This window comes from Acomys russatus, chromosome 12, assembly GCF_903995435.1.
Source record: "Acomys russatus chromosome 12, mAcoRus1.1, whole genome shotgun sequence".
Taxonomy (NCBI): domain Eukaryota; kingdom Metazoa; phylum Chordata; class Mammalia; order Rodentia; family Muridae; genus Acomys; species Acomys russatus.
This window is the reverse complement of record NC_067148.1, coordinates 42,081,759-42,101,356: the sequence shown is the minus strand read 5'-3', so window position 1 is coordinate 42,101,356 and position 19,598 is coordinate 42,081,759. Positions and strand designations below refer to the sequence as shown.

The 19,598-nt window shown below is 41.1% G+C and overlaps 2 protein-coding genes across 2 annotated transcripts; one reads left to right on the top strand and one right to left on the bottom strand.

The window, feature by feature from the left end:
* Nucleotides 1-211: 211 nt before the first annotated feature.
* Nucleotides 212-18,376, bottom strand: Rbm44 (RNA binding motif protein 44). Its single transcript, XM_051154351.1, has 15 exons — nucleotides 18,089-18,376; nucleotides 13,969-15,479; nucleotides 13,669-13,727; nucleotides 12,144-12,314; nucleotides 11,370-11,553; nucleotides 11,272-11,294; nucleotides 11,077-11,161; nucleotides 7,318-7,432; nucleotides 6,280-6,408; nucleotides 4,359-4,438; nucleotides 4,192-4,262; nucleotides 3,694-3,979; nucleotides 1,548-1,693; nucleotides 1,282-1,427; nucleotides 212-355 (listed from the first exon to the last, which is right to left on the bottom strand). The coding sequence occupies exons 1-14, from the start codon at nucleotides 18,159-18,161 to the stop codon at nucleotides 1,298-1,300; spliced, it is 3,063 nt and encodes a 1,020-aa protein (XP_051010308.1). The 5' UTR covers nucleotides 18,162-18,376; the 3' UTR covers nucleotides 212-355; nucleotides 1,282-1,297.
* LOC127196540 (40S ribosomal protein S27-like) lies at nucleotides 3,127-3,375 on the top strand. Its single transcript, XM_051154350.1, has one exon. The coding sequence runs from the start codon at nucleotides 3,127-3,129 to the stop codon at nucleotides 3,373-3,375; it is 249 nt and encodes an 82-aa protein (XP_051010307.1).
* Nucleotides 18,377-19,598: the final 1,222 nt, after the last annotated feature.

Genomic DNA, 19,598 nt, shown 5'->3' with positions numbered 1-19,598 from the left:
CATTTTACATAATTTTTACATATGCTATGAACTTTGAAACAGTAACAGTAAAATTTTTTCTGGACAGTATTTTTAAAATGAACTTATTAATGATGATTTATAAATGGACATGACCACAGTGTTTTCTGATTCAATATATGCAGCTTGAAGTCCTGAGTAATAGTTTAAAAATATAGTAAAACATACACATTTTAATACTACAATACGTATTGCTGCCAGATTTTAAAGGAGGCCTATCTAAGAGAACAAAGTGCTCAGTCCAATTACATAGGTGGTCTGACTGTATCACCACAACTTTTTCCTAAATGCTGAAGAACGTTCTCTGATGAAAGGTACTCATACTTCCAAATATTTTCTATAGGATCAAGAACACAAGAGGAAAACAATTAAATGTGATTATACCAAATACCATATCAAAAACTTAGCAGTATTCTTTATTACTGTATTATTAATTTTATAACTCACTTGTACATTATATGTATTCTTTTCTTTTTCAAGACAAGATCTCACTATTTAGCTCTGGCTGTGCTGGAACTCGCTCTGTAGACCAGTCTGGCCTTGAACTCACAGAGACACGCCTGCCTTTGCCTCCCAAGTACTGGACTAAAGGTGTGCAGCACCACTGCCCAGCATGTGCATTCATTTAGTCTATTCGCTGGTGAGTCCTATCGTTAACTGCATTACTAAATTAGGAGCAGAAAAGGTCCCCAGCTGTCACCCATCAGGAGCTATCATAGTAGTAAAGTTGCTAGAGCCAGATGTTGAGCCAGCATCGCTTACTGTGAGATACCAAGCTACTGGCATGAGCATACCCCCAATAGGAACTTTCTAGCTGTGTCTTCCTTTGTACAATTTGCATTTGTTTAGAAACATCCTTGTTGAGTTTAACCAAGAGCCCGTTTGCCTGGGAGCAGAGCTACCCAGAAGGGCTGTCTGAGGTGCTAACTGGGCGTTAGGCTTTTGACACTTGCTGCCTGGGCCTTACTGTTTATTTCTCTGCCTCATGGTCTGGCTATGATGCAAGGAATGTATCTATACACTTCTGCCACCATGGAGCCTTCCTGCCATGTCACCCCCCCCCCATCCCACCATGATGGACTATATCCTTAGGAACCAGAAGCTGAAGCAAACCTTCCTTCTGTCAGATATGAGCAAAGTAACTAACACACTGGCTTTAAAATCAGTTAACTAACATGATATACTTGTTTTAAAATGCCCAACTGCTTTATATAAAAAAGAAAATCCTTAAAGTTTAAGTATAAAAGCACATGACCACATTACCTATGTATTGCTTCATTTACTTCAAACGGGAAGCAGAGCTTCTCAGAAAAGATGAAGTCAATTTTACAATGGTATTGATGGACAAACCATTCAGAAAACCTTTATGATTTATCCTCACTTCCTGAAGAGCCTCTATAATGTGGTCTCTATCCGGGAGAAAAACATGCATGAGCAATTCTGTTCTAAGACACCATGTGTCTATCACAAGCACTGGACACTGCGTTCTCACACACAAGTATCCAATTAGCCATCACTTTAGTTAGTACCTGCTGATGTCTGGGTGCAGCTCGGCCAGTCTCCTCATGATCTTGGTGAAACTACGAAGGTTCAATGTATTTGGAGGTATCAACTGAAAAGGTGTCTCAGGTAATAACTGACTGGATTCAATCTTGTTACAATTTTTCTTGACACCCTAAATAAGTGAGATAAATGTTGAAAATATGAGCAAAAACGGTTTAAGAAACTTCTAGAAAGGCGAGAGAACTAATATAGTATATCAACAATATAGTATAACAAAATAGTATATCAAAGATGGTAAAGGAAGGAATGGGGCGGAAGGGGTAGAGGGGAAGTTAAAAGCGAGGGGATAACAATCAGGATACAATGTGAATTATAATAAAAAAAAAATCAATTAAAAACAGAGATGGTAACCGGAGCTTCTTTCTCCACACACTTGCACTCAGAGCTTAGAGCATGCTTCCTTTACACCTGCCCTCTGCCAACCCCCATACCCACAGATCCAGCTGACTGGACCAAAGAGGGTTGTCTCCAGACTACTGAGTGCCGGGCTCCCAGGCCAGGTCATGTACACCCCTGCCTACGGAACTGGAAAATGGAGTAAACAAATTCAGTCAAATACTCACAGAACCTGACTGAAAATGCTAGAGTCATGTGAAGTGGGGATGCAGCAAAGAGGCCAGGAATCCACATGGAGAGAGACACAGGAGGAGCGGACAGACACAGCAGTGGAGTCCACGTGTGCTGCAGTGCGAGGACCATGGTTCCCGGACACCCAGCACAGCTCATGTAGTTTCCTCCTTCCCTGCTGTGGACTCTAAAATCCATCCTAAATATGAAGTGCCAGGGAAATGAAGGGCAGCATTTTAAAGGGACTGCCATGGTCACAGAGGCCAGGTGCTCACGCAGGCAGCAGATGGAGGAGACCAACAGCGAGGTCACCACCGACAATGGACAGGCCAGTTAAAGTGAAATGGAGAGCGTAGTGAGAGTATAGGACAAAGAAGAGCAACCAAATAAACGAAGACGCAGGCGCTCAGCTACTGCACTGAAGCTGGCGCTCAGCTACTGCACTGAAGCGGGCAATGAAAACACAGGACAAGTCAGGGGTCAGTTCAAATGAACGTAAATGTGATCCTGCTGGGCTTAGGAAGGGTAGAGAAAGATCTGAGTGGAAACGCAGTCACCAATGTGTCTAAAAAGGGCACCAGAAGCCGGGTGTGGTGGCGCACGCCTTTAATCCCAGCACTCGGGAGGCAGAGGCAGGCGGATCGCTGTGAGTTCGAGGGCAGCCTGGTCTACAAAGTGAGGCCAGGACAGCCAAGGCTACACAGAGACACCCTGTCTCGGGGAAAAAAAAAAAAAAAAAAAAAAAGGCACCAGATAACTAAGAGTCAGGAAACAGCTCCCTAGGGGACAGACGCAGCAAGCATCAGCACAACAGAGTACTATGGGAACACTGGTGCTGTTCTGATTTTAGTCGGGGGTAGGGGGGGCACTTGCCTAAGTTCATGTGTCTACTCATGAACACTAAGAGGAATGAATTTTATTGTACATTTTTAAAAAGGAGGGGGGGCTTTCTGGGCATGACAACCTCCCTATGAGAACATGCCTCTCTCAAAGGATCTCCTTTATCCCACTCCAGAAAAGAGGTGGAAACACAAGAAAAAATGCCCAGTACAGAGTCCCAACTCCTACTTTATGGTTGTGAAATGCCCAGGATGCTATAAAATCACCACAGTTTTTAGCCATGCACAAATGAGAGTCTTGTGTGTTGGCTGCTCACTGTTCTGTCAGCCTACAGGCAGAATAGCAAGGCTGACAGAAGGATGCTCCTTCAGGACGAAGCAGCACTGAAAGTATCTAATTCAAGATGAGGGGAGCCACTTCAATAAACACATTTTGGATATAGAAAAAATATGAAATGCCACTAGATACCAAACATTTTGTTGAGCAAAGCAGTCACATTCCAGGAAGCATTTAAAACTGCAATAGGGTGAAGATGAGGGTTATGAAAATGAAATAACCATGTTTTGTAGTTTTGAGAAGTATGTGGTGGTGGCGGTGGCGGTGGTGTTATGGTGGAAGCCTCTTACTGGCCGGCTGGTCATTACAGCAGCACTCCCAGCAGCGTGGCCCATACAAAACCACTACTAATCAATGAGGAAAACTAACCTGGTCCAAGGGAGGAAACTTGCTGTCTTGCTCAGACTCCAGCTGCCTTGGTCTCGTTCTGGGCAGCTTACAAGTGGGAAAGGCAGGGCTGCCTTCTTTGTTTGTATTTTTCTCCAAGTGATTCACACTAACGCTAGTCGCAGTTTTGGACAAAAGTGGTGGTGTGTGTTCTCCAGGAATTTTCACAAGTCGCACGTTCACTGATTTTCCATTGATTTCTATACCATTCATTTCATTCACAGCCATCTTTGCATTACTATTTTTTGCAAAAGCAAGAGATGCATATCTAAAACATGAGAGCAGAAGACCAAGGCTCTTTGTTAATGACCGGCTCCCACTTGCTCTTGTAAGCACTAAAACAACTTTCACAAGAACAGCTAGCTGCTCTTAAAAAGGTTCTTAACTTGTTTGTTTCTTGATTTTGATTTTAGACAGGTTCTCTGTATTTAGTCCTAGATGTCTTAGATAATGCATACTAACTGAATTTGGGCATCATACCTGTAATTAGGAGAGTCATAAATTGAAATTTCAGAAACTTGGTATTTCTGGAAATGAGATCTTAAATCAGCCTAAAAGAAGGAAAAAAAAATTTTTGTGAAAGGTTGAAAAATTCACAGTAATTTATAAATTTCAAAGTGAAGGCCCCAAAAAAATTCTGAGCGTACCTCAGATACAGAAGGGCAGAGACCACCAACATGTATCAAAAAGCCTTTACCTCTTCGAAGCAGTTCAGCATTCTTCATTTCTGCTTATAGAAAAAAAAAATCAGAGATGGCCCATTTGACATCAATATTTTAAAGAAAAATGCCAACAATGTTAAGTATTTCATTTTGTTTCTAGTTACAAAGCTTAGTTATTGATTGATTGATTGATTGTGTGTGTCTGTTGTATATGCATGGGTACATACATGCCTTAGTACACATGTGTGAAAATCAAAGGACAACTTATAGGAGCTAGTACTCTTCTTCTACCATATAGTTTATAGGAAATAAACTCAAGTCATTAGTTTTGATGGCAGGTAAATGCACTTGCTGCCAACTTGAGTTTAATCTTTAGGACTCACGTGATGGAAGGAGAAAATACTCAAAAAGTTGTCCATAAAAAAAGTTGCCATAGCACATAGCCCCACATATGCCCACAAAATAAATTAAAAATAATAAAAGTTAGAAAATGTCAGCATTAAACCAAGCATGTTGGTGCACACCTGTAACCCCAGCACTGAGAAAGCTGAGGCATGAGGATCGTAAGCTCAAGGCTAGCTGGACTACATACTGTAACCTTTTTTGAAAAACAAAAATGAAATCCCAAATAGAAATGGCAAGCACCACAGATTGATGCCAGGAATCTTTTTCTGCATCTTATTCATGTCACCCTAAAATAAAAAAGTTGAGTTACTCAGTATCTACTCCCTTAGAACTTGAAAGGTCACCTCATGCATTGTAAGTACAAAACATCATTTATCTCTGCTGCAGAGAAATGCTCTTAGAACAGGGCTTGGGGAGGGAGCGGGGATTGTATACAGGTCTTTAATGCCTGGTGTCACACTGGCCAGAGTGAGTGGTCTGGAAGCTCTCTCTGAGCACACTACTTGCTGGGAAACAGCATAGCAAGAAAACCTTTGTTTTAGAGATGAAGCAATGGCAAGTATAGGCCTTGTCATTATGGAAGGATACGTAACAAGAAAATGAGGAACAAATAACTTGACTTTAGATGTGATTTAAGCTAGGATTATAGATTTCTTCCTATTTGACAAAAGTGTGTAAAATCTGTATGCTCTGTTTTCCTGGTGTCCACTGTGGAGAAGATAGGTGTGAAATAAGATCCCATTCAATTAGTGCAGGTTTCCAGCAAGCCCTGACAGCACACAGAAGGCACGCACACAAGTGTACACACTTGTCTAAAGACTTTTTAGTTTCTATTTTTTGTAATGTTTATGTAATAACAGAAGATCTAGAAATTGCATTTTTCTTAAGTAGTAAGAGTAGCTTAACCTTGAAGTGGCTGTGCAAACTAAAGGAGGCTGTGACTACTGTTCTTGTCTCACAGAGGAGGCTGCTGGACTAAGTACGGACTTTGGCAGTCTTAGTCACACATCTACTAAGAGGTAGTGCTGGATGCAGGCATAGTCCCACATCGCCTCTAAGACCTTGCCTTCCTCATGAACTTACTAATCTGTTCACCCATCTGGGTAGTAATGTGTGTGCCCTGGAGAGAGAACAACCAAGCTCTTTCTTCACACTCTGGATGCTGAAACTGCAGTCAAGAGCTGCAGTAGCACAACAGCACTGACTAGGACTCACAAGCACCTCCTATTTATCTCCTCTCCTTTCACCAGTCCAGTAAAACACTGCTCAATGCTGTGGGCTGAGCACTGTGTCTGAAGAAATGAGAATGCAATCATCACTTGTTCTTTAAAAAATTCACCTCCGACTGGCCACTTTTGTCACTTTTTAAAAATACAAGGAACAAGTACAAAGAGGAACAAAAGACTTTTATAGACTGTTTCCCAAAGCAACACAGAACAAGTAACCACCATTTTCAGGTAAGCTAGGTTATACTTTTTTCTTTAAATTCTCAAGAACCAACCTAATGGACTCTTTGGATTCCATCCATCACGTTCTGTTATGTTTTCTGAAGTCTCCGAGAAGTCAGCTCCATTCAGCCTCTCTGTTGCATCAAACCAGTCTTCACTTCCTTCATGGACATTTCTGTACTCTAAGGCATTGAGCACAAGGAACCTCTCAGGCACACATTTTTAACACCTCTGACAGACAAGGATGCGCTTTGTGTGGGGCCTAGAGATGAGTGCTGTGGAATAGTGGGCCAGGGAGTCTCTGACTGGGTCTTGTCGCAGGCACTGAACACAAAGCTCTTTTCAGTCTGAGGCTCTGCTCCCCAATGCCCAGTGTATCAAAGCCTTCTCTTTCACTTTTGTGAGTTACCCCATGGATTAAATATTTCTTAACAAATTCAGTAAACATGTTGTATAACTTGATTTCTGGTTTTTTGGTTTGGTTTGGTTTGGTTTTTGGAGACAGGGTCTTATTATGGAGCTTTGGTTGTTCTGGAACTCACTACATAAGGGCCAGGCTGGCCTCAAACTCACATCCTAAGTGTAGAGGCTAAAGGTGTACATTACCGTTCCTGACACATTCATTACTTGTTTTCTGGAGCTATACAAACAATCTATTTTTGCCGGATGGTGGTGGCGCATGTCTTTTATCCCAGCACTCGGGAGGTAGAGGCAGGTGGATCCCTTGGAATTCGAGGCCAGCCTGGTCTACAATGCGAGTCCAGGACAGCCAAGTCTACACAGAGAAACCTTGTCTCCAAAAACCAAAAAAAAAAAAAAAAAAAAAAAAAAAAAAATCCAAACCAAAGGGGCTGGAGAGATGGCTCAGTGGTTAAGAGCACCGTCTGCTCTTCTAAAGGTCCTGAGTTCAATTCCCAGCAAGCACATGGTGGCTCACAACCATCTGTAATGAGATCTGATTCCTTCTTGTGGTGGGCAGGCACACATGTGGGCAGAATACTGTATAGATAATAAATAAAATCTTAAAAACAAACAAACAAAAACCAAAAGCCCCCCCACCAAAGCCAAAAAACAATTTTTTTCATCCTTACCTTTGTCATCAAGTTTCAGCTGAGTAAAGTCTATGTTTATATCACCGTGTTTGAAGACATCATTCATGGGTGACTTATCTTGTGGAGGATGATTATTGCCAGATACAAAAGACATCTGAAGATTAAATAGAACAGCAGCAAAGATAAGGACTAAGAACCACTGCATTCTACCCGGTGACAGGCATTTTCACTTGCTTTATTTTGCCCTCCAAATAATGAAGGCTAGGACAGAAAAACCATTATCATCTGACTTTGAAGTGACAATACTCAGTAAAGGCTGTTAGTTTTCATCAGTAAGAATTTGCGTTTTAATTCTGTGTACAGTGATGGTTCAAACACTACTGTTATTGTGTGTGAGCTTGTATGTGTGGGAGATGGGAACTCTGTATGTAACCCTGAGTTGTTCTCCATATCTGCATCTTTTGAAAAAGTCACTAATAGGTTACACTGAACCTCAAGAGTGGTGTTTACCTAGACTGCGAGAGGGTCTGGGTCTGATCTGCAATAACACCAAAAATCAAAAAACCAAACCAAACCCACAAACCCCAAAACAAAAAACCCAACCCAGCCCAACCCAACCAGACTCCAAAACTCCAACCAAACAAAACCCAAAGATATCTTTTAAAAAATTACAATGTAATATCATAGGTAACATGTAACTATGCTAAACCATGAAGACACTATCTGAACAGCATACCATCTTTTACAACCAACCAACCAATTTAAACTCACAGGCATCATATAACTCCAGGACTAGTGAGATGGCTCACAGGGTAAAGGAGCTTGCCAATAAGCTTGACAGCCTGAGCTTGAGCTCTAAGACCCACATGACGGGAGGAGAGAGTGACTCCTAGTTGTCCTCTGATTTCAGGTGCCCTGTGACATACACATGCCTAAACACACATAATAAGTACAAAATAAAAAGCAACCTTATATTGTTTTATAGTCAAAACAAAGACTATAAAACTATATTATATTGCATTTTCGTGAAGGATTCTTTTTTTTTCCAGTACTAGAGATGGAGCCGTATGCATGCTAAACAAATGCCCTACAAGAGCTGTGTCCTCAGCACTACTCCTTGTAATTTAAGGGTTTTTTTTTCCTGGATCAACATGCTGCTCTACATCCAGCTATACTGCCAGCTGCACTGGGACAACAGCATGGATGTTAAATGGCTAAATTTAAGAGGGAATAGCTCTGAGGCTAGCTGAGAAACGAATAACGATTTACAGATGTCTTTTTTCTGCTCAAAGAGCAGAGAACTAGCCTTAATTGTTCTGTGCATCCTGCACACCTAATACATTCATAATTTTAGAAGTGTATAATGCTTGTGAGAAATTGTTTTTAGGATTAAAGAACAGGACACTGATGCTGGATCAGACCTGACAGGATTCATCCTCCCGCATGCTGAGAGGCTGACGTTCTGCATCCTTCATGTACCAGCCCCAATGCTTTGGCTGTGGTTTCTCATCAGAAAAGGACAGCTTCGAAGAAGGCTCCTGATTCAAATTGGTCCAGCATTTCAGACTGTACCACACAGGACTTAATATTAAACCCAGAATTTCTCACCATTTAGAGACTGGACCACAAATACTATTCCTAGCTTGTTTAACCATTTTTTCCCGTCCTATTTGGGCTCCTATATAGGTATTCTCCACCCCAAATCAGCCTGAAGAAACTTTAAGAGATAGATGCCCCATTTCCCTTAAGTGGGGTTGGATAGTTTTTGTTTGTCTTCTTGGGCTATAGATATATATTGTCATTAAAAGGCATAAAGATAGGGGTTGTAAAGAAAGAAAGAGAGTATAGAGATATGTAAGGATAATAGGACAAAAAGAAGATTATTGAATCTACTCAACTTAAGGCCTTGTTACTCACAAATAAGGTTAAATTTAATTCATTGATATAAAATTTTGTATATTGATACAAAATAAGTTTAATTTTGATATACTGAAATAGAATTCAAATTTAATATTACCCCTCACACATTATACTTCTACTCTAGTATGAGGCATTGCACACATGCAACTCAATTAATACATGGTTTATAGTGTTACTGTAGGCTGTTTAGGATAATTAAGTAATGCAAGCCAATTGCTGATCAATTCATGGTCATGACAGGTATAGAAATATACATGCCAAGTTTAACAGATACTATTCTAAAGTTAGATAAGGTCTTCAAAAACCTCAGAACCTACAGAATATGGCATTTAAACTTTTTTTTATTATTATTTTAAGGATTCTTTGACAATAAGACAAGTTAACTCCTGACAACACCCAGCCTACTTCAAAGATGATGAGCATTGAAGAACCTCCTAGTAGAGATGGCTTTAAGTGTGGCAAAACAGCCACTGGAAAAAAATGTACTTGTTTCTCCCACAGATAAAACTCTGCCTAAAATGGGCAAGCATGGATGCAGGCAGAGTTGATGGCCAGACTCTGCCAAGACAGGATAAGCAAGTCCTCAATAGTTCCTGCCTCACAGATATGTCTGTCAGATATACTGGGCCAGAAGGCCAAAGATGATGCTTTAATGTTATAAAGTTTTGGGTGACTGGCCAGGCAATTAAACTGTCTCTGTCATTTTTTTCATTTTGGAAGCTGCCAACCTACACTTCCTGTTTACTTAGGTAGTTAAATTTATTCCTTCTCATGTCTCTGATGGGGTTGAAGACCAGATAGTTAATTTTAAAATTAAACTTAGTTGTTTACAGGTTAAGATACTTTTAGGTCTAGATAAAGATTTTAGGTTGATAAGTATAAACTTTAATAGAGACTGGTTTACATTCAGAACTTTAGACTCACAAAGATAGACTAGATATTTTCTTCAAGGTTGCCAAATACCTTTTGATTAAACATTATGTATGTAAGTCTTACCTATTGACTTTTATAATATTTCGTAACTGTACTCACTGTATATAAAAAGAATGGCCTTCTTATTTAAAAAGAAAAGTGGAATGTTGGGGGAATGGTCTGATGTATTTTGATGCTAATTAATAAAAAGCCATGCCACCTGGGCAGGGCAGATGAGAGAGGTGTGACTAAGATTCCCAGGTTCACAGAGAGAGAGAAGATCCTAGCAAGGGAAAAAGAGGGACCAGAGGAGAGAAGAGGAAGAAGAAGACCCAAGGAGAGAGGAGAGGAGACAGCCACCAGGGGTTAGATGGAAGAGAAACACATGGCCGGCGTGCCTGGGGATTGGGCCCAGATGAAGAACAGTGACAAGGTTTGGGATTATGGATGGAGGTGGTGGGATAGATATTATTAGGAGCAGATGGCATGGGCCTGGGGCAGGTATGGGAAGTAGTTTAGGGGATTAATATCTGCCCTGCCCCAGGTTGGCTGGGGCTATTTTAAAATATAACAGGTGTCTGTGTCGTGGTTGATTGTTAGCGGGCTTTACTGAAGTCATAATAATTACAGGCCTGATAATAATCATTATTAGACTGTACAGACAATTAAAAACAATATCTCACTGCAAAATAGAAGGTAGAGACCACAGAACTGCAGGACAGCTAGCCTGGCATAATGCAGTAGAGAGTCTGAGACCTAATCTCAAAATGGAGGCTAAGGACTAAGGTTGTTTTCTGACACCCACATACCAGCCCTGGAACACAGCTGCTATGACTAGTGTCCTCTTACCCTATCTCCATGAATGCACATGTGGAAGGCTCCTGAAGAATAACACCCAATGTTGAACTCTGGTCTCCACCTGCATGTGCACACACAAGCATGCAGATGTGCCTCTTCAATTCTTACCTGGGACAAGGTCTTTTGTAGGCTTGGAGAAACATCAACATTGGGTACACTTTGATGATCTAGCTCAGAATTTGTTCCTGAAAGACTGAATAGATAACATTCCTTAAATAATTTATCAGTGATCTCAAAAAGAAATAAAACAAAAGTTAGCTATATGGCTTAAGTAGTTTTAAGAGCAGGTAAAACTGTAATTACCTGTATGCTTCTTCTTTCATTAGCTAAAAACAAGGGAAAACAGATTTAGTATATTTTCTCTCTGAACAAAGTAGTTTTATTCTAGAGCACATACATACCCTGGAAGCAAAATCGGAGAAGGCAGATAACAGTCTGGACTCCATGGACAGTGGAGGCAGCTCTTCCAGTGGGATGCCCTTGTGGACTTTCTCTTTCAAGCTCATGTATCTAACTTTCAAGTCTTCCAGAACAGACATCAGTGCTGATCCTAATTCCTTCTTAGCAGAGTCACTTGGTAAATTCCTGTTCATAGTTAAGTTCATAGAACTCCATTATTTAGGCTCAAGTCACTCACATGACATGCCAAGGTATCACACATTTAGCTACCAGATCTCTGATGTACCTGTTAGGTACATGGACCACAGTAGATACATTTTCTAGGGGCATTACAGCAACCTGAGAGGTAAGCCAGAGAGAATGGGACAGAATACTATGAAGAAACCCTCAAGGGACCTCACAGTCCTCTGACTTTATAATCAAACTGTAAACCCATTTATTTTACTGAGTTAATCACTTCAACCACAACTCACTGTGACACTTAATCATGTCTTGTTTATTTTTGAATCAGATCTCAAAATTTAGCCCTGGCTAGCCTGAAGCTCACTAGGTAGGTGAGGCTAGCCTCCAACTTAGTCATGCCCATGCCTCTGCCTCCCAAGTGCCAGGATTATGACCACACCCAGGAAAGGATTTTTTGAAATTTATTACTTTTAAGGAAACTGATAAACCCAGTTATAGCCTATGTTTTGTCTTCCAAAAATTTAAATTAGATTTCTAGAATAATGTCATAGTAATAACTTTTAAGACAATCTAGATTTAAAATCGATGACCACCTATTGAATCCTGCTCTATTTTCCATTACAAGTTTGTAAATGTGACAACAGTGATGGTGGCACATCTGATAGCAAACATCCAAGAGGTGCATCTCTGCCTTCACAGCCCTCTCAGTAGTTTTCTCACAGCACTTTGATGGCAAATTCATCTCTTCACAAAGTTGAAATGCCCTTTAAAATAAAAGACAGTATTAGGTAAGATTCTGAACATTTCCTACAGTAGTGATAGGCTTCTTTCTAAAAGCAGATTTAAATTAATTTCTTCTTTTTGTTTTGCTTATTTTTCAAGGCAGGGCTTCTCTGTGTAGCCTGGAACTTGGCTGGCCTTGAACTCAGAGATCCACTTGCCTCTGCCTCCTGAATGCTGGGATCAAAGGTGTGCACACCACACTGCCTGGCCCGATTTTAAATTTCTTACATTTCCCTGTCAGGTTTAAGTGAATTCCTACTGAAGGGGGAGGCTATAGGAACACATCGTCAAGATTAAAGCATAAAAGCTACGTCTATTGTCAAGCTGGTGCCATCCTCAGGTCCTGACTCTATTCATCCAGATGGATGTTTTCAGTCTCGGTCAAGGTTTGGCCAAACTTTTTGTAGTCTTATACATTTTAGGTTGAAACTGTTGGTAAATGTATTATTTAATGGAAAATTGACACGATTTACCCTTTCCTTAGTTATTAAGAGCCACTCATAAAAACAATATTTTGCTGTATGTCAAGAAGCCCGAAGCCAGGCCAGTGAGACAGTTCAGTGGGTGAAGATGCTCGCCTCTAAAACTGACAGCCTGAGTTCAATGCCTGAGTTCCACACTATGAAGGAGACAATCACCTCCTGCAAGCTGTCCTCTGACTTCCACATGCACCTGTATCTCCACAGAAAGAAATGTAACTTATAAGTTTGTTTGTTTTTTTTTAAGCTCAAGTCATTAGAATTTTGAGTTGGTAAGAGTTTTTAGAGAGTCCCTCAACTACCAGTTTCTATCCACCACTGTTTCAGAGTTTAATATTTAAATTTAATGTCATAGCTTTGGAATACCAGACTAAGTTCATTAGGAAAATGACAAAAAAAAAAAAGCAAAGCACACGACTTCAGAGTATGGTAATGTATGTGGCTCTTGCTTCCTGCACTCTCACTTTCTGGCTCTAGTTGTATTTTGGATCATTAATAAATGCAAAGTAAAACCAATGATGAAGGTTTAAAAATACATTAGTGTGTACAGGTATTCTTCAACTCTATGTTTAACGTATGGGTGACTCCAAAGGGAAAAGAAGGAAACTGAGTTAGCATGGCTGTGGCTTGAGCAAAGGAAGAGGATGCCTTCTGAAGGAATGGTGGCACCTTGCAGGCTCTTCAGGATGAGTCCTACATTTTATGTTGCTCAGTATCTGCCTTCTGGAAGGAGCAGACAAAATGTGAAGTTCCAAAAGTCCTTTTAGTTCCATGTGGTTAATATGCTACAGAAAATAAATACAACTTTGAGTTTTTCCTTCCCATACAGACATATGAGTTTATACAACTGACCTACCTCTCAGGATGTTTCTTTTTGTCTGTGGTATCCAATGTTTCTCTTGATTCTGAGGAATTCTGTAAACAACATAAAATGAAATTAGAAATATATGACAAATATGTTATACATGGAGTTGCAAAATGGTAAAATGTAAAGCCAAATTTTCAATTTTCTGAGTGTCTGCCACCAGAAGACAGAGCCAAGGCACACTATGACCCTTGCCCTTCAGTTAGCATCTGCTGGCTAAGACTCCAATACAACAAGCCGAGCCACATCATGTTCACATCTGTAGACGACAATGTTGATACTAGACTGTACCTCACTCAGGGAGCTCCCGCCAGGCTGTAAGCAGTCAGCTGGGAGGGGCCTTCCTGATTCTTTAGGTGCAGCTGTCCATGCGTCTGCACACTTCTGTCTGCATGGCCAATCTGTGGTACAAGCCATACTTTGTTTCTCACTTTGCCACTCCTCAGGTTGAGTTTTTTCCACTATCTGCATCTCTGGGTTGTTTGATGGAGACACCATGGAAGACCTTGCATTTGTGTCGCCGCTCACATCTAGTGTCCACTGAGCTGTGAATACAAAGCTTGCTGCATCTGGCACTGACTGAAGACACCCTTCCTTCACGTCAAACGGGCATGCCTTGTTTGTTGTACTGCTTTGTACATGGTGTAGGCCACTGTCCTCTACTCCTGCCTGATAATCTGAGACTTCCACCCTTGGTAGCATAGGAGAAAAAAAGCCTGGCTCAGGGAGGCTTTTGTATTGCAAAGAGCCACAGAGAGAAATGACTGAGTCATCAAGAATAGAAGTCCCACAAGTCTGGCAGTCACTGTTAGCCTTCAGCTGTGTCTCAAGGGCTTGGGGAAACACGATGGGGCTCTCAGGGTGCTGTAATGCTCTGTTCTCGAAAACTCTATTTCCATGAACGTGTTTACTTTCAATTGCCTGAGATTTCATGTCTTTAGTATACATTTTAATTTCAGGTACTTTTTGAGGGCTTAAGGGAGAACTGCTTCTCTGTAAAATGTCCTCAAATGCATTGTGGTATGTTAAGCCAATCTCTCGTTCCTTATAGTTCTCATATTTTGGTTCATGATATTCTTTCAACATTTCAGAACTCTGAGATTTAGAGGCTTGAGGTGAACATTCTTGTGCAAAAACATTAAGTGACACCAAAGTGGGGCTAGGGCTACTCTCTAATTTAACATGATTACCTTCTAGACTACCATCACAATTAACGTCACAGCTTGTAGTTTTCAACTCACTAACATACAGAGTAGACCTGCCTACTGCTTTAGCTGGGTCGAAAGGTAAGTGCGTACTGATGCACTCCTGCTCTGCGCTGTGATACTCCTGCTGCGAGTCATCATCCAGGCCGCTTCTGTGCATGTCTCCACGGTCAGCACCGGAAATCTCGTGGCTCCTTTCCAATCCAATACTACTATTATTTTGATGGCCCAAAGTGTCAAAAAACACCTCCATCCTTTTGTGCACTTCAGGATGTAATTCTGAATATAAATGAGGAAGATTTTCATTCTTGAGTTCTGATTCTGAATAATGTATAGAGTATGTCTCATTCAAAACAGCACAGTCGAGGCTGTCTTCAAACTCACTTGACTGCGAGAAAATATTATCTACATTGGTGTCTTGATTTACTGAAAAAGATGGTCCCGAAAAGTCTATCTCATCAGTATTGCTGACTTCTTTGTCACTAGCTCTTTGTTCTACTGACAAGGAGTCCCATTCAGCATCAGGAAAAGTCAATTTGACTTCGTTGCCACCATTGGAAAATAACACATTTTCTTTCTTAAGATCATAAAATTTATCTGTCCAAAACAGTAAAAGAGAAAATGTCAACAACATTATAGAAAGTAAACACTGGAAAAGACTTGACATAATCTGATCCTAGCTACTCTAAGTCTTGGGCTACATTTACATCATCAATGGCAAACAAAAATACCCCAACTTAAACAAACTAAAACCCAGCTCCCAAGCAAGCACACTGAAGCCCTAGCCCATTGTGATGGCTCTTAAAGACAGGTTAGCGATAATAAGGATTGGGTGAGGCCACGAGGGCAGGACCCTCACGATAGTCTTCAAAATGCAACAGACTGCTTTTCTTTTGCTGTCAAGTCACACAGCACACTAAGATACAATACGAACCATTTACCAGCTGGGAAGAGAGACCTCAGGAGGATCTGACCATCCTAGCATCTGACTCTCACACTTCCAGCCCCAGAACTATGAGAAAATCATGTTTAAACACTTAATTGATGGTGTTATGTTATAGCGAGCCAAGGCGACGCAGTCCCACGATTCTTCCTGGATTCTTTCACTGGTGAATGGTCTTTTCTCTATAGGGCAGCCACTTTACTTTTGGATATATCTAATAAGAAACTCTAAAAAATAGTATCAGTTAATAAATTTTGGGCTGTCTACTGGGGTCAGTTGTAGTGTTTAAATGAAGGCAAGAGGACATTGGTGCTGCCCCACAATTTATGGTTTTCCAAAAAACCAACCACAGTTAAAGCAAAGTCCTGACCATTGTGCTAATGAAACAGGTGAATCTGAGGAGAAATGAGGGGCAGACTTTGAAGAAACTGTATATTTGCCCAAGTGTCTTCAAACAAAACAGACACACTTGTCTTAGATAAATCAAACACAAGCGCAGCTGGCTGTGTGAACAAATGCAGCCCTGCAGGACACTAACCCAGCCCGCAAGGAGTGGAGGAGCTGTCTGAGTGGACTATGGGCAACTTGTAAGCCCTTTCATAAGGTGCTAAGACATCTGGCTCTTACCCAAAGAGAAGGGAGAGCTACTGCAGGCCTCTTAAAGCGGTAGTCATGTGACTGGGATTGAGTTGTAGAGAGCTCTTGTAAGAGCAGGAAGCTGAGAAAGTGAAGGCAGGTAGACCAGGAGTGCAGAAGTCAGACGGGAGGGGGCACCGAATAACAGATACTGAATAAATGTGCACAGAATAGAAACAAAGCTATTATCAAACAGTAATTACTTTTGTTCCAATGCATCATGGAATTTCCTATTTCATTTTACTAAAAAGCACACTTGGCTCACTTTATTTCATGACCTACTGATAGGTCACTAGCTGCTAAAGTACCACTCTTAAGATTCACGGGGCACTACATTAGAATAGGAATATTTAGCACTAAGACCATGGACTGCCATGAAGAGCAGGTGTATAGGAGGGAAGGGAAAAACAAGACATGGGAGGAGGAAGACAGAGTTCAGCCCAGGCAAAGGGAATCCCAAGTTACTGATAAAAGATCCAGCTGTGAATGCTCAGCAATGTAAACGTTTTTGTTTCCTCAGATGAGGGATAAGATGAGAGCTGTACCCAAGCTTTACTAATACATGGCTTGGGCTGACCTGGGAGTGTTCCTATCTATCTATGCCTAGGCCTAGGCCTAGAAGCTCTAGCCTCCATACAATCCAACTTTCCTTAAGGGCTTCAGCTTTCAGCCTCCATTTGCTAGAATGTTTCCAGCCTCTGAGACTTACTGCTGAATAAGCTCACCCTTTCTAATTCTTTCTGAACTCTGGTTGGTTGGCTTAACTCATCTGTTCTGGTTCAAACTGGTTTTTCTCCACACTTCTTACTGAATTGTTCTGCTTGGAAACACTGCCTCTGAACTCCACAAACTGAACTGCACCGCACCAAACCGTACTGCACTTCCAATCTACTGTTTCCACAAATTCCCCTGCCTTGCCACCCCCCCCTTTATGAGATAGGGTTTCTCTGTGTAGCGTTGGCTGTCCTGGACTTACTTTGTAGACCAGGCTAGCCTCGAACTCACAGCGATCCGCCTGCCTCTGCCTCCCAAGTGCTGAGATTAAAGGCGTGCATCACCACTGCCTGGCCCCTGAGCTGCTCTTACACAGCTTCTCTTTCCTGTCTATTCTTATAAGAGTAGAGCATATCCTGTCTCTGACTCACTCTGTCAGATATTTCTCTGATTCATCACTTTGTCTCAATTACCCATCATTGTTTGGCATTAAAGATGTGTACTAAATTCCAGCCAGAGTAGCCACATGTTGCTGGATTAAAATTCCTCTATGCAGCAGGCTGCAATAAACACAGAGATTACATAGAATTATTTTCCTATATCTGGAACACTAACTGATTTTTATGCTTATGATGTGAGTTAATATATTTCTCACTTTAACTTTTTATGCTGTCTTGTCGTATTACAGCTTTAGCAGATTAGTTAAACAAATTAGTCTTCTCTGGACTTACAAGGTTTCCTACTACAAAATAAAAGCAATTTGCCCACAGCTACCAGAAACTCATGAGGGAATTGGAAAGTTAAAGCTGTGCTGAACTGTTCCAGCTTTCTGGGAGACTCTTTAAAGCAGCAACCCTGAAGGGAAACCTTTGTTTACAATTAGTAGCCATCGTCAACAGACTTGGATCCTTACCTTTTTGGAGGTTTCCTCCATTTTTGTGGTAGTTTTTATTAGAATCTGTTTTTACTATTGCAGTAGCCTGCATAGTTCAAAGATGCACATTCTAGAAAAGATGTAACATGGAACGATTAGTACACTTGGCATGGAGTTATAAAACCTAGACATAAACAAAACAGTAATTACAGTCAAAGATTCTAATATCAGAGAGCCAATAAGCACTAAAACATTGAGTAACTTCTTTTGCGGTAGCAGGAGAGAGACAGGGTCCTATGTATCTCAAACTGACTTCAATTTCACTATGTAGCAAAGGATGGCCTTCATGCATTGACCCACTGTCTTCCAACTCTCAAGCACTGAAACTATAGGTGTATGCCATCATAGCCAACTCATGGGGCGTTGCGGATTGAATCCACGGCTTTGTGTAAACACTATCACTAAGTTACATCTCTATTTAGCCCTTTTGAATAACTGTTTTAAAAGCATGAATTTACAGCTAGACAGTCTTTTAAATTTCTACAGTAGATGAAATATAAGGCCAGGTATCTTAGTCACTGTTCTATTGCCATGACCAAGGCAACTCTTATAAAGGAAAACATTTAAGGCTTACAGTTCAGAGGCTTAGTCCTTTATCGTCACAGTGGGAAGCATGGCAGGCACACAGGCACAGTGCTGGAGAAGCAGCTAAGTGTCCCACATCCCGATCCACAGGCACAAGAAGAAAGAGACTCTAGACTTGGCATGAGCTTTTGAAATTTCAAAGCCCACTCCAAGTGACTCACTTCCTATTCCTACCAAAGAGTTCTACTCCCTGGTGATTAAGTACTCAAATATATAAGCCTATGAGGGCCATTCTTATTCAATCCATCACAGCAGATCAAGATGTCATGGTAACCTTAAAGACTAATGTGAGCTTGTTGTCAAATCTAGATAGGAACTGTTTCCTGAACAATCTGTAGAATTCTGAAAAACCAACAAGGAGTTGAGAAGGAAAGTAGCATGCTTGCTGCAAGCCTGAGGAGCCACGTTCAGATCCTGAGCATCCATGAGCACGCAGGCACTCCAGACTGTACAAAGCTTCTTTTGATAGTTTGTTGCAAGTAACAAAGCTAATTTCCAAGATTCCATTCTTCCCAAAATTAAAAATCAACAAAAAAATTCTTTTGGGTCTGGTTTGATGTTTTTCAATTTTCCTTTTCTTACCCAAAGCAGCATAGATAAGGCATCTATTGAGATAGCTACTGAGATAATCATGGGACTGCCTAAGGTTGTGCTCTACTGCAAACTTCATAATGAAGAAAAAAGAAAACAGGGGAGATGGAGATGGGGTTTAGCTGGGCAGTGATGGCAGTGCACACCTTTAATCACAGCACCTGGGAGGCAAAGGCAGGCCGATCTCTGAGTCTGAGGCCATCCTGGTCTAGAGGGAGTTCCAGGACAGCCAGGGATACACAGAGAAACCCTGTCTCAAAACAAAATAAAACAAAAACCCCAAAAGGACAAGCAGAACGACTCAGCCACAGAA

Coding starts and splice junctions, on each gene's coding strand:
- LOC127196540 (XM_051154350.1), top strand. CDS start 3,127: ATGCCTCTCTCAAAGGATCTCCTTTATCCCACTCCAGAAAAGAGGTGG.
- Rbm44 (XM_051154351.1), bottom strand. CDS start 18,161: ATGCAGGCTACTGCAATAGTAAAAACAGATTCTAATAAAAACTACCAC. Junction 15,480..18,088: donor TGGAGGAAACCTCCAAAAAG/GTAAGGATCCAA, acceptor TGTTTTGGACAG/ATAAATTTTATGATCTTAAG. Junction 7,433..11,076: donor TACAAAAGACCTTGTCCCAG/GTAAGAATTGAA, acceptor TTTAATCTTCAG/ATGTCTTTTGTATCTGGCAA.